Source organism: Saccostrea echinata, unplaced genomic scaffold (genome assembly GCF_033153115.1).
Source record: "Saccostrea echinata isolate AGI-Se365-2 ecotype Australia unplaced genomic scaffold, CSIRO_AGI_Sech_v1 ptg000014l, whole genome shotgun sequence".
NCBI classification, from domain to species: Eukaryota; Metazoa; Mollusca; class Bivalvia; order Ostreida; family Ostreidae; genus Saccostrea; species Saccostrea echinata.
Genome location: NW_026889763.1, coordinates 1,900,759 through 1,913,325, shown reverse-complemented (window position 1 = coordinate 1,913,325; position 12,567 = coordinate 1,900,759). Strand labels below are relative to the sequence as shown.

The 12,567-nt window shown below is 31.8% G+C and overlaps 1 protein-coding gene and 1 long non-coding RNA gene across 2 annotated transcripts in view; both read right to left on the bottom strand.

Moving 5' to 3' along the window:
- LOC133186621 (ubiquitin-like domain-containing CTD phosphatase 1) overlaps window positions 1-12,567 on the bottom strand; it is a 50,996-nt gene that overhangs the window by 21,101 nt on the left and 17,328 nt on the right. Inside the window, exon 3 of the mRNA XM_061321856.1 lies at window positions 347-432. Coding sequence (XP_061177840.1) covers window positions 347-432 — 86 coding nt within the window. The remainder of the gene's footprint in view (window positions 1-346; window positions 433-12,567) is intronic.
- On the bottom strand, window positions 5,224-8,067 carry LOC133187106 (uncharacterized). Its single transcript, XR_009721126.1, has 4 exons — window positions 7,760-8,067; window positions 6,095-6,461; window positions 5,872-5,969; window positions 5,224-5,688 (listed from the first exon to the last, which is right to left on the bottom strand). It is a non-coding gene; the product is annotated as an uncharacterized LOC133187106 (long non-coding RNA).

The window sequence follows — 12,567 nt, the reverse complement described above, 5'->3', positions numbered from 1 at the left end:
AACATTCAATGTCAGTCTTTATACAAATACAATTACAGTAGAAAGAATTGCAAATATATTTTCTATGAACTTTTGCTTTACATGTCTGTAGGAATTGGGGAGGGGGATAATTATGCCTGTATAAAGCATGCATTAGAAAATCAGTGGGTTTTTTTTGAAAACCCTATAAGTTAGAAAATCAGAGCTGTGTCCCCTTAACAGTAGTGCTTGATGACTGTTTTTGCTTGTCAAGGATTTTTTGTTTGGTTTACACCCCCCCCCCCCCCCCCTCGAAACTGCTTTAACATATCTTGATCCATATATTAGACTTGTACAAAGAGCACCATTGACATTGACAATTTGATACCTGCTTTCTATAGCTATCTCTTCCTCTTCAATGTCAAAATCATTCACCACTTCTGGGAGATCCTTCGGAACTTCCTTCACTTTATCCTGTGTGTAAATATTATACATGACAGTTTGCAGCATATCGTTTACTTAAACACACTAAAGCTTAATTAAAATATGTTTGTTTCAGTTTCTCAATACTTTAGGATAGTGGAACTTTGCCTGGGGCCCTGGGCCGGCAACAAAAGCCTTCCAGGAGCCAGAATTGCTCACCTGGCTGTACAGTCAATAAAAAAAATCCAATACTTGTCTAGACTAAGATCAAATGTCACAAAACTTTGACAGTGCAGGGGGCAATAACTCCAAAATGGGTGCACAGACTTTTATGAAATTTGTTATGTAACTAGGTCTTGTCATCTTGTTATTTTTCCCAGCCAGAGTTTGCTTTTTAGCTTTTTTATTTCTAAGTTATTGGCAAAAAATGCATTTCATACCTTCCTTCTTTTCATAGTAATAGAGGCCTCGTTTTCCATTTGTTTCAAATGAAAAGTGTTCCTTGATCATTTGTAGAGGCCATCAATATTATAAATTCTCACTATAATAATACTATAAATTCTGCACAATGGTTTCAGAGAAGAAAACATTTGAAAAAGGTTACAACAAGGGATGCAAAGTGAAGACAAAAGCTAACTTGGCTGTCTTGGATATCCCAGGGATTACAGATCTTAGCCCAGAGTCCTCAGTTCCTCATATAACCTAAAACATATTGCTTCTAACAAACTTGAATTACCTGCCAGGGTATACTACTTTAAATTCTTGACTGTAATCATATTCATAATAAACTGTAAATACCTTCATTTATATTATTTGTGAAACATTAAAGTTGGAATCTTATCAGCTTTTCAGCAAAATTAAGAGACATAAACACTTCATGAGTATTACAGGTTCCATGTTACTAGCACAGGTTGTAATAGGACTTTGTTTTTTCTTTTACCAATGTGACTGTGTACCATATGACACCGAGGATGACAATGTGGATCAATCCAACAAAAATGGGAACTATGTCTTAACTTAATGGCATAACGAATTATCACAACATTTGTTACTTCTGAGAAATAAAATAATAATAACTTTGTGACTGCTTTTAAGAAAAAATGGTGACCATGACAAAATGTCTCAAGTCTCATATATGTCACATTTTTTTTTGTTTTTCACATTTCACAAATAAGCTGTACTTGATATTGTGTGAATTGGAGAACTTCAGACAATTTATACAAGAAAAACGACTTACATGTACATCATACATATGTAACAGCACATTGATATCTGACAGCTATTAATTCTTATTGCATTAATTAGGCCTATAGTTGTTATGACCTGTATGGAAGATCTGATACAATTGACCTTCATTATCTTGAACAGTTGTTCTGATATCTCGAATACCAGGGATACTGTAAATCACATAATTTAGTGGGATCAAAATTTTGTGGTTCGAGGAAAAAATGTTGGTTTGAAATTAGGATTTGATTTCATGGTTAAAGAATTGCAATGTTTTGAGCCCTGCCAAAGATCTACTATCCCAAGAAAATAATTGTCTTTTAGAAATATGTTTTTAGCAATAATTGACTTGGACCAGGACAATATATCTTCAATCTTGAATCTATAATAACAGACTGACGAGTTCTTCCTCTTGGCTTATGTCACTTTGTTACTGATACTATTTAATGATTTGACAGAGAGAGATTTATCATATATATGGATTTTAATTATGGAAAATTATGTCCAGCCGGGTGTCATTACATGCAAATTTGTTCATCTGCTGCAAATTTGTGCATCTCGGGTGGTTGGGCCCATAGTTATTTCAAACACTATTGCTATGTCACAATCAGGGTCGTTTAAGGTGCCTCCACCTTCATTTGACATATCATAGGGTATAACAGATTCTTTATTTAATTAAGCTGTTTGCATGATAAAAGTACAAATTTTAGGATTGTTAATTAATAGATACATTAATGAATATATACATGTAGTATGACTAAAGATACCAAAAAGGTTAATATATTATTTAATCAATTATTCAATTAAACACATGCAATTATGAAAATGGCAATAACTCTTTCTCATGTTTTGTCATTCATTGTCTATAAAATATTTCAGATGTACATCATTTCTCTGATTTCCAAAATTTATATAAATAAATTTTAAGTAACATTTTTTAAAAACAATTATAATTAAATTATGCCATTTGAACCAGTTTTTTCCCCTTGCATTTGTAATAAATAAATGCAGTTTACAGAAGATATGTGATTTTGTGATGTTAACATGTACATACTTGTATTTGAAATTCTGCTTATATCTTTTTTTTTTTTAAAAGGTAGCAACCTTTACATTTTTTGATTAATAATCATATTTGTATATATATATATATATATTAATGCGGTTTTTCTACTTTAAACCTGTCAATAAGCAAAGGTGAAGGCCAGCACCCTAAATTCAAAATTTACAGCAGATAATTTTATCAAACAAAATGCTGTCACAGTGTTATAAATACATAAAACAGGAAGTATATTAACATAATTAAAGTCACATTCCCTTACATATGACTTGAAGTCAATGTCGGCTAAATGTTAAGGTTTGGAGTCAGCATGGATTTATTTGATACAAAGAAAATAAACATGATATGAGTGTGTTAAAATGAATTCAATATGTGTTTCATGATTTTAGCACCATTTGGGAACAAATAATGGGAGAGTGTGAAAAAAGAAATGACTTACTAAACACACTAAAGCTTACTCAAAATATGTTTGTTTCAGTTTCACACTAATTTAGTACAGTGGAACTTTGCCTGGGGCCCTGGGCTGGCAACAAAAGTCTTCAAGGAGTCAGAATTGCTCACCTGGCTGTATAGACAATTAAAAAATATCCAATACTTGTCTAGACTAAGACCAAAAGTCACAAAACTTTGACAGTTCAGGGGGAAATAACTACAAAATGGGTGCACAGATTTTTATGAAACTTGCTAAGTAGCCAAGTCTTGCCATCTTGTTATTTTTCCCAGCCAGATTTTGCTTTTTAGCTTTTTATTTCTAAGTTACTGGCAAAAAAAAAAAAAATCATTTCATGCCTTCCAATTTTTTTTTCATAGTAATAGTGGCCTTGTTTTCCATTTGATCAAAATGAAAAGTGAACCTTGATCGTTTGTAGAGGAAATCAATATTATAAAGTCTCACAATACTATAAATTCTGCACAGTGGTTTCAGAGGAGAAGTCACCTTTGGTAAAGGTTACAACAAGGGATACAAAGTGAAGACAAAAGCTAACTTGGCTGTCTTGGATATCCCAGGGATTACAGATCTTAGCCCAGAGTCCTCAGCTCCTCATATGACCTAAAACATATTGCTTCTAACAAACTTGAATTACCTGGTAAACCACTTAAAATTCTTGACCATAATCATATTCCTAATAAACTGTAAATACCTTTACTTATATTATTTTTGAAACATTAAAGTTAACCTTATCAGCATTTCAGCAAATTAAGAGACATAAACACTTCATGAGTATTACAGGTTTAATGTTACTCAAGGCTAGCACAGGTTGTAATAGTACTTTGTTTTTCTTTTACCAATATGACTATGTACCAGGTGACATTGAGGATGACAATGTGGATCAATCCAACAAAAATGGGAACTATTTCTTTGTCTTAACTTGATGGCATAAGGAATTATCACAACACTTGTTGCTTTTGAGAAATAAAATAATAATAACTTTGTGAGAGCTGTTAAGAAAAAATGGTGACCATGACAAAATATCAAGTCTGATATGACAGATTTTTTGTTTTGTTTTCACTTTTCATAAATAAGCTGTACTTGATATTGTGTGAATTGGAGAACTTCTGACAATTTATACAAGAAAAATGACTTACATGTACATCATACATATGTAACAGCACATTGATATCTGACAGCTATTAATTCTTATTGCATTAATTAGGCCTATAATGACCTGTATGGAAGATCTGATACAATTAACCTTCATTATCTTGAACAGTTGTTCTGATATCTCAAATACCAGGGATACTGTATATCACATAATTTAGTGGGATCAAAATTTTTTGGTTCGAGGAAAAAATGTTGGTTTGAAATTGGGATTTGATTTCATGGTTAAAGAACTGCAATGTTTTGAGCCCTGCCAAAGATCTACTATCCCAAGAAAATAATTGTCTTTATAGAACTATTTTTTTTAGCAATAGTTGACTTGGATCAGGACAGTATATTAACTTCAATCTTGAATCTATAATAACAGACTGATGAGTTCTTCCTCTTGGCTTATGTCACTTTGTTACTGATACTATTTAATGATTTGACAGAGAGAGATTTATCATATATATGGATTTTAATTATCATAATGGAAAATTTTAACATGTCTAGTCGGGTTTCCATACATACAAATTTGTTCATCTGCTGCAAAATTTGTGCATCTCGGGTGGTTGGGTGCATGGTTATTTCAAACACTATTGCTATGTCACAATCAGGGTTGTTTAAGGTGGAGATCTCCACCTGTACGAAATTGTACGCCTGGTAATAACACGTAAACCAGGCGTCATGCTCTGCAAAAACCAGGCGGATTTTGACTCAATACCAAATAAGTAAACCAGGCGTCAAATGAGACGGAAACCAGGCGTAAAAAGAGGCGTAATATGCAAATTTTACGCCTCTTCAATAGACCAGGCGTAAAGGATCGTAGTGTCCAGGCGTAAAAATGTCCAGGCGTAAAAAAGTCCAGGCGTACAATACACAATGATATATACAAAATACATTACAAGTTTTGAAAACTAAGTATTTATTTTATCAAAACATCCATATCTTAGTATCAATTTAAATGACATTCAAAGGCAGTTTTTCTTAACATTTTGATGGACAACAAAATGTCATTCAAATAAACTTTACATTAATAAATCTTCCCATTTAAGGAAAATTCAAAATTTGTATTATACAAAAATATATAAATTATCTTGAAAATACCAATCTCTGATGACTTTGTATTACAGCAGAGATGCTTATAATGAATTCATGGTTATAGTGATTTTCATTTCCTTAAGTTTTAGAATATTGCTGTGAACTTAACGGATATAATGAACTACATCTAATTAAAATTGTTCATTCATTGTACTTCGCAATAAGTGTGTTTTACATTAGCTTATCTTGTATCGTGCACTGAGCTCTTCTTAGCATTCTCATATTTTTCTTTCCTCTGTTCCTTTTTACATTTTTGTCCTGCAATGAGACTTGCTCTGTGATGGCATTGTTCAGTTCTTGGTTCACTTTTTCTTTTCATTTTCTCCACACCACTCAAGGGCATAACCTGAAGGAAAATTGTAGCCATGCTTTAATGTAGGTCTGAAATCACATTATGTCCAACAAGATCAGTATTTACAATTAGAGAAAAAAAAATTGTTGTATTACATAATGGGTTGACAGGAAAACAAACAGACAGACCAAACACTATATATCCCCAATCCTTCAATTGGGGGCATGAAAATCTTACCCTTTCAGATATTCCAGGGGGTGAAATATCCTGGTCATTCTCCCTTGGTTTTTCTGAAGAAGGAGGATCTGGACACAGGAAGCCTGCTTCTTGATTATCTGGATGATAGGAATAGAAATATATTAAAGCCGTGCATATAGTTAAATATATCAAATATTGAATGTGTATTTTACTATTACACAAATACTTTATTTAGGTTTTTATTTTTTTATTATTTTCTAACCTCAACACAATCCTCCATGGGATGAAATGCTAATATCTACTACTACTACCAATGAAAGGATGTTGGTAGTAGAGTGTTTTCTCAAGGGAGGAGTTTTGTGACTTGGTATCTTCTTTTCCTTGGGATTTAGCTCATGTTTCTTCTCTCTTGTATCCTCAGTGTTTTTCTTCTTATTATTTGGGATAAACTCTTCCTTAATTTCTTTTATTTTGTCTGTTGGAGCCCTTGTTCTCTTCCCATTTGCTTTCTCTGTGTTTAGATTGAGAAAGTAAACAGTCTCTCTGGAATATCTTTGGCTTTCTCCTGCAAGTTTCGTAATAATTTGCTGCATGCCGAATAGCAAACTTTGTTAGTTCCTCTTCATCATCTACAAATACACACACATATAACAAAATTATCACCAAGAAATGTGAGCTTTGTGTAGCATATCTGAGCTTGAACAACCCCCCCCCCCCCATTTAAGAAACACAAAACAGACCCCTTGTAAGTCAGTAGGAAGGAACGAATACAAGAAAGTTAATGAAAGAATATATATATATATATATATATATATATATATATATATATATATATATATATATATATATATATATTGATTGGGTATGAAATGAAAAGTTTCCGATCCACCTATGCATTGTAGCAACCCATTAAACATCACCTTAACCATGTTAACATGATCAGCTTATCAGAAAGTGCACTCTATTTGTTATCAGGACAGCTTTTTATTAAAATTACTGTAATTATTTTGTCTAGTAAAATTTTTAAGACAGCCACCGCGCCGTGTGGCAAATTTATAGGAATGAGAGCACCAAATCCCCGGATGTACACGTGGTTTTGTTTGTTATGGAAAGTAGTATAGAGTACTGAATAGTGTGTGTTACCTGATTGGCTGAATTCAGGTATGTAATTATTTTCATTTTAAAGTAAAAATATTAATGTTTGAAATAAATGATGGAATGTAGGAATATTACAGAAAATATAGAAATACCAGGGGAGATTGTAGGAGTGGGGGTTGATATTTTTGGCAGAGTGACATTTACTGCCGATCGCTATAAGTTGTAAACAACTGCAATTTTGACCTATAAACGCCATGGGACCCTATATTTTTTTCGGGCTTTTTTATAAGCGCTTAGAATAAAGTTTCAAATGGTGCCAAGGATTTGTCTGAAATTGAATTAGTAGAGTACTGAGAGGGCAAAAGGTTTGTATAGAGTTCTATGGGAAAATAATTAGTGGTCTTTTCCCTATATAATTCATACCATCATACCATGTTGTGATCCATGCGACTTTATATTTCCCTCATCTTGATCCCGACTTGTTTTTCAAAAAAAAAAAAAAAAAAAAAAAAAAAAAAAAAGGTGGAAAATGCCTCGTATATTTTTTGTTTTGTATATATTTTTTTCGAAATGTTAAATACTAAAAATGATAATTATGCAATAGAAAGATAATTCAAAAAAAAAATCATGGAGTATACAACAGCAGTAGTTTACAAATACGACAGGTCTCCATGCGTAAACAAACACGCATGCTACATGTAATCTAATCATTAACCATGTTAACAGAATGATTTTGAAAGCACATTTCTTAAATTTTTATAAATAATACTATATGGTATATTTCAAAGTGTTAACCTCGCTGGAGTATGAAAATCTAAAAAATTCTTACCATGAACATTGATGATGGGGCCATGAATGATGGTATCTCACTTCGAATTCCGTCCGTATTGTCAACGTTTTGTCTTTTTCGCCCACAACAGTCAAACTGCAATCCTCATCGAAGTATTTTCACTTTCAAGTAAAACCAAGTTGTCAGAAACAAGTAGAAATCGGCAGGGCAATGTTTCTTTCAAAGCAACAGAATTTGAAATGACCATGCGGGCGGGATTTTGATAGCGTGGGATATCAAGTTTCTGCAGCCCCGGTTCGAAGATGCTCTACTGTTGAGGTTCACGACGGGATCGATACAAAAGCTATTACAAACTTTTCCCCAAAAACGTCTCTCAAAATAATAAAATGCGTTCTTTTAGTATTAATTTGTCGAATTTTTTTAAGATGCAAATCAATGTGTAGATCAATAAATTTCACTGAGATCATTTTGTAAGGCGATTCCCCTTGGCCTCTGAGAAAACACCTTAGTTTACAGTTGTTCTCGACACATTGGAAAATCATGGAATAACCAAACAAAATAAAAGAAGGTTACTTACGGAAAGCGTTTGTAAAGTTTAGCAAATTTCAGCTCAAGTTAATTTATGGAACGATGGAGAATAAAAATATGAGATGTATTACAAGTTACAGAATTTGTGATCGAAATGTGTAAAATTTGCCGAGACATAAATAACAAGAACAGGAATCTTGGATAGCGAGAAAACCGTAGAAGATTCTAGTAAACTGTTATCGGTAAGTATTTTACAGTTTTTTAAAACATTAAAAAAAAAAAAAAAAAAGATCGACTTACATATATCGGGATCGACAATCAATTTAATAGAATGTTACTTCCGTTTTACAGATTGCAGCCCGAATTATCTCGGAACTAAATCGACTCTGAAGTTAGAAGACGAAGGCGCAGAAATAATGATCATGAGCGAGGTAGGTCACCTTAAATAACATTGTTTTGTTTTGTTTGTATCGCTTTACCATTAGCTTACAAATTATTTACTTCTTGCAAGTTGCAGGGACGTATATAGATCCCTGCTACTTGATGATCATACAGTACATGTATGTAAAGCAAGAGAAAAAAAAATACGAATGAGTTCTCATCGATTTTTTTTTCTCAATATGTTTCAAGAAAATTAATTATTTTTTGTACATATTGATTAGCTTGTAACAATACAACCTCCACACCAATTACTGGTTTTTAAAAATATATATATTTTAGTCGATTAAATTAATGTTCACTTGCATGCATTTGATTAACTGGATAATAGTGGTGTTTTATTCTTGAATTAGATGTCTGACCATGAAGAGTCTGAGCTGGACGATTTGATGAGTAACATGACAACATTTAAGAAACAAAGAACCCCAACTGCCAAAAAGATACATAAAATTTAGTGATGAGGATTTTTCTGATAATGAAGAGGAAGTATTCTCTTTTCTGATTTATCTGATGAAGAAGAATACATTTTGGATGATATCACTGAAGAAATTGCAATGTTACGGAGCATGATGATCAAGACTTCCAACTTCATTCTTTGCTGTGTAACATCCGTATTTCAATAAGAGTATTCATGTTAGTGCTTGCTGTGATTTGCACCAATAATAGATGATGAATCCAACCACTTTTGAACAAAATTTCAGATGTGATGCTAGCAGAACACATTTTATATGCCATTTGACATATATATGCATTTAACAGTTGTCCAAAAAGAAAAACAAAACTAAGGAACCTTTGTGACAGTGTTTACCACTTTTATTGTCATCGTTGTTTGGGGGCCATATAAAATGTTGATTGTGTCATCTGTCTAAAGGAATTTTGTCAAACACCATTCAAGAAACCAAAAACTTCTTTCTGGAAATACCTGTTATAAATCTACTCCACAATATTATTTTTCAAGATGGATTTTTTTAAAGCAAAATGCAAGAGTGGTTTAACAGAAATATAGCTGGTGGAACTTATAAGGACATCTGTGATGGGACTGTAATTTCAGCTAGAAATTATCTTAGCTCAACAATGATGTTGGGAAGGACAAACACAAATGCTGAAATATTTATCTTAAAGTTTTCTAATCTATAAAGTATTTCACTGTAAATATTGCCAATGGATTTATTGTTAACAAAAAAAAAGTGATATATAATGTTTTGCCTACATTGTACCTTTTCTATTTTTTTTTTAAGACCAACATTACACCTCACCAATTTTTCTAAGTCCAACATTACGCCTCATCAATTTTTCTAAGTCCAACATTACGCCTTACCAATTTTACTAAGTTCAGCATTACGCCTGGTTTTAAAAAGTTACGCCTGATACAAGAATTACGCCTGGCCCAAGAGGCGGAAAATGACACGTATTCCGTGTGTGCAAAGAGCAGGAATACGTGTCCTGCTCATGTACGCCTGGTAAAGACACGTAATTCTGAATTCCGTCTAGAAACCAGCTGGTTTCCATGTCTCATCCAGCTGGTTTACGCCTCACTTGTTCGTACGGGCGTGACCTTCATTTGATATATCAAATGGTATAACAGATTCTTTTTTTAATTAAGTTGTTTGCATGATAAAAGTACAAATTTTAAAATTGTTATTTAATAGATACATTGATGAATATACATGTAGTATGATTAAAGATACCAAAAAGGTTAATATATTATATAATCAATTATTCAATTTAACACATGCCATTATGAAAAGGGCAATAACTCTTACTCATGTTTTGTCATTCATTTTCTATAAAATATTTCAGATGTACATCATTTCTCTGATTTCCAAAATTTATATAAATAAATTTTAAGTAACATTTTTATTGAAACAATTATAATTAAATTATGCCATTTGAACCAGTTTTTTTTTTTTTTTTTTTTTTTTTTTTTTGTAATAAATAAATGCTGTTTACAGAAGATATGTGATTTTGTGATGTTAACATGTACATAAATGTATTTCAAATTCTGCTTAATATCTAACATCTTTAAAAAAAAAGGTAGCAACCTTTACATTTTTTGATTTAGTTATCATATTTGTATTCTACTTTAAACCTGTAAATAAGCAAAGGTGAAGGCCAGCCCCTTAAATTCAAAATTTACAGCAGATAATTTTATCAAACAAAATACTTTCACAGTGTTATAAATACATAAAACAGCAAGTATATTAACATAATTAAAGTCACATTCCCTTACATATGACTTGAAGTCAATGTCGGCTAAACGTTAAGGTTTGGAGTCAGCATGGATTTATTTGATACAAAGAAAATAAACATGATATGAGTGTGTTAAAATGAATTCAATATGTGTTTCATGATTTTTGCACCATTTTGGAACAAATAATGAGAGAGTGTGAAAAAAGAATTCCCACAACTGAAGGTGATTTTTCTGTACAATAATGTTTAAGTGTTATAATATTTTTTGGAAAAGAATGGACAGTAAAATATTTATTTTTGATCATGTCAAGATTTTATTTGTTAACAAAGGAAAATAACATTTAATAATCCCCACATTCATATTATACAGTGTAATACCCTTTTATACTAATCAAGGGAAGCACTTCCACAATTATTCTAAAATTCTACAAGTGTATATAATCCATCTATCATGAAGCTGTCCTAAAAACAGTGAAATACCTGTAATTTCTTGCGGTTGGAACACGATATGCCAAGATTGTTTTGGGGTGCAGTTATTAAAGCTGCATTCCCAACCTCCATCAATAAATAGTTTTTTTTAATCATTTAGCCAAGTCACAATCAGGATTTTTTTAAATTAAGGTAGTCCGTTCCCTCAGGTTCTGAAAATCAGAGGTCGAGTAATTGAAAATGCTTACAAAAATGTCTCTCAATTCGGAAAGTAATATGTATTTACCCATGGTATTTCTCCAAAGTTCATCATATAAAGTTATACATAACCATATCATATGAGGAATATTATCAAATCTCAAATATTTTTTTCAGAAAATGCAAATAAAAGTACCTGCTATGCATTTTCTAATTGAAAAGTGATCAATAATTATCAATTGATGAAAAAAAAAATTACAGGTATATCCAGGAATTGTGAGAAAATTGCATGCTTTTTTTTTTACTTATCCTTTATATTTTGCTTTAAATTATTTAGTTCTTCTGTTTACTTCAACTGTTATATAATGCATATAAAGCTTACGCTGTCATTGCAATTATTTAGGTATTTAACAGATTACTTCTAATTTCATTTCATGCCAGTACACATTGGTATCTGATGCTAGATTAAAGAAAATTCAATTTCTCTCAGAATATTTTCACTTTTTCAAACTTTTATGGGATACCATATGTCAACTTTTTACAAGACCATTTCTGAAACTTCAAAGAACCTTGAAACATTTTGAAAATTTTTGCACAAAAAATTTTAATTTCAAGCTTCATTTTGAGATTTTTTAAATTAAATAATAATTTTAAGAGTTATCGTTCCTGGCTATGGAGCATATCCTTAATCAATTTACAGCAGAAAATTTTATCAACCAAAACGTGTTGTTATAATTTTACAATTATAGACAATAGATCATTAACAAAATTGAAGTCACATTCCCTTTCATATGACTTGGAAGTCAAAGTAGACTTAAAGCGACAGTACGGCTGCAAAATGTGTGCTTTTTCATCCAAATTTACCCAATATGTCATTAAGAAATAAGGTATAAAGTTGATGTAAGCAGTTTGAGAAACAGAAATATTCTCTACTCAAACAAAATTAACGTAATTAGAATCTGCCGGAAAATCAAGGGTCGTACGAACTGGAGCAATCTTAGATCTGTTTATTTGTACCACGTGAATTCCAAAACGGCACGTGCCTACACTATAGAGTTTACAGT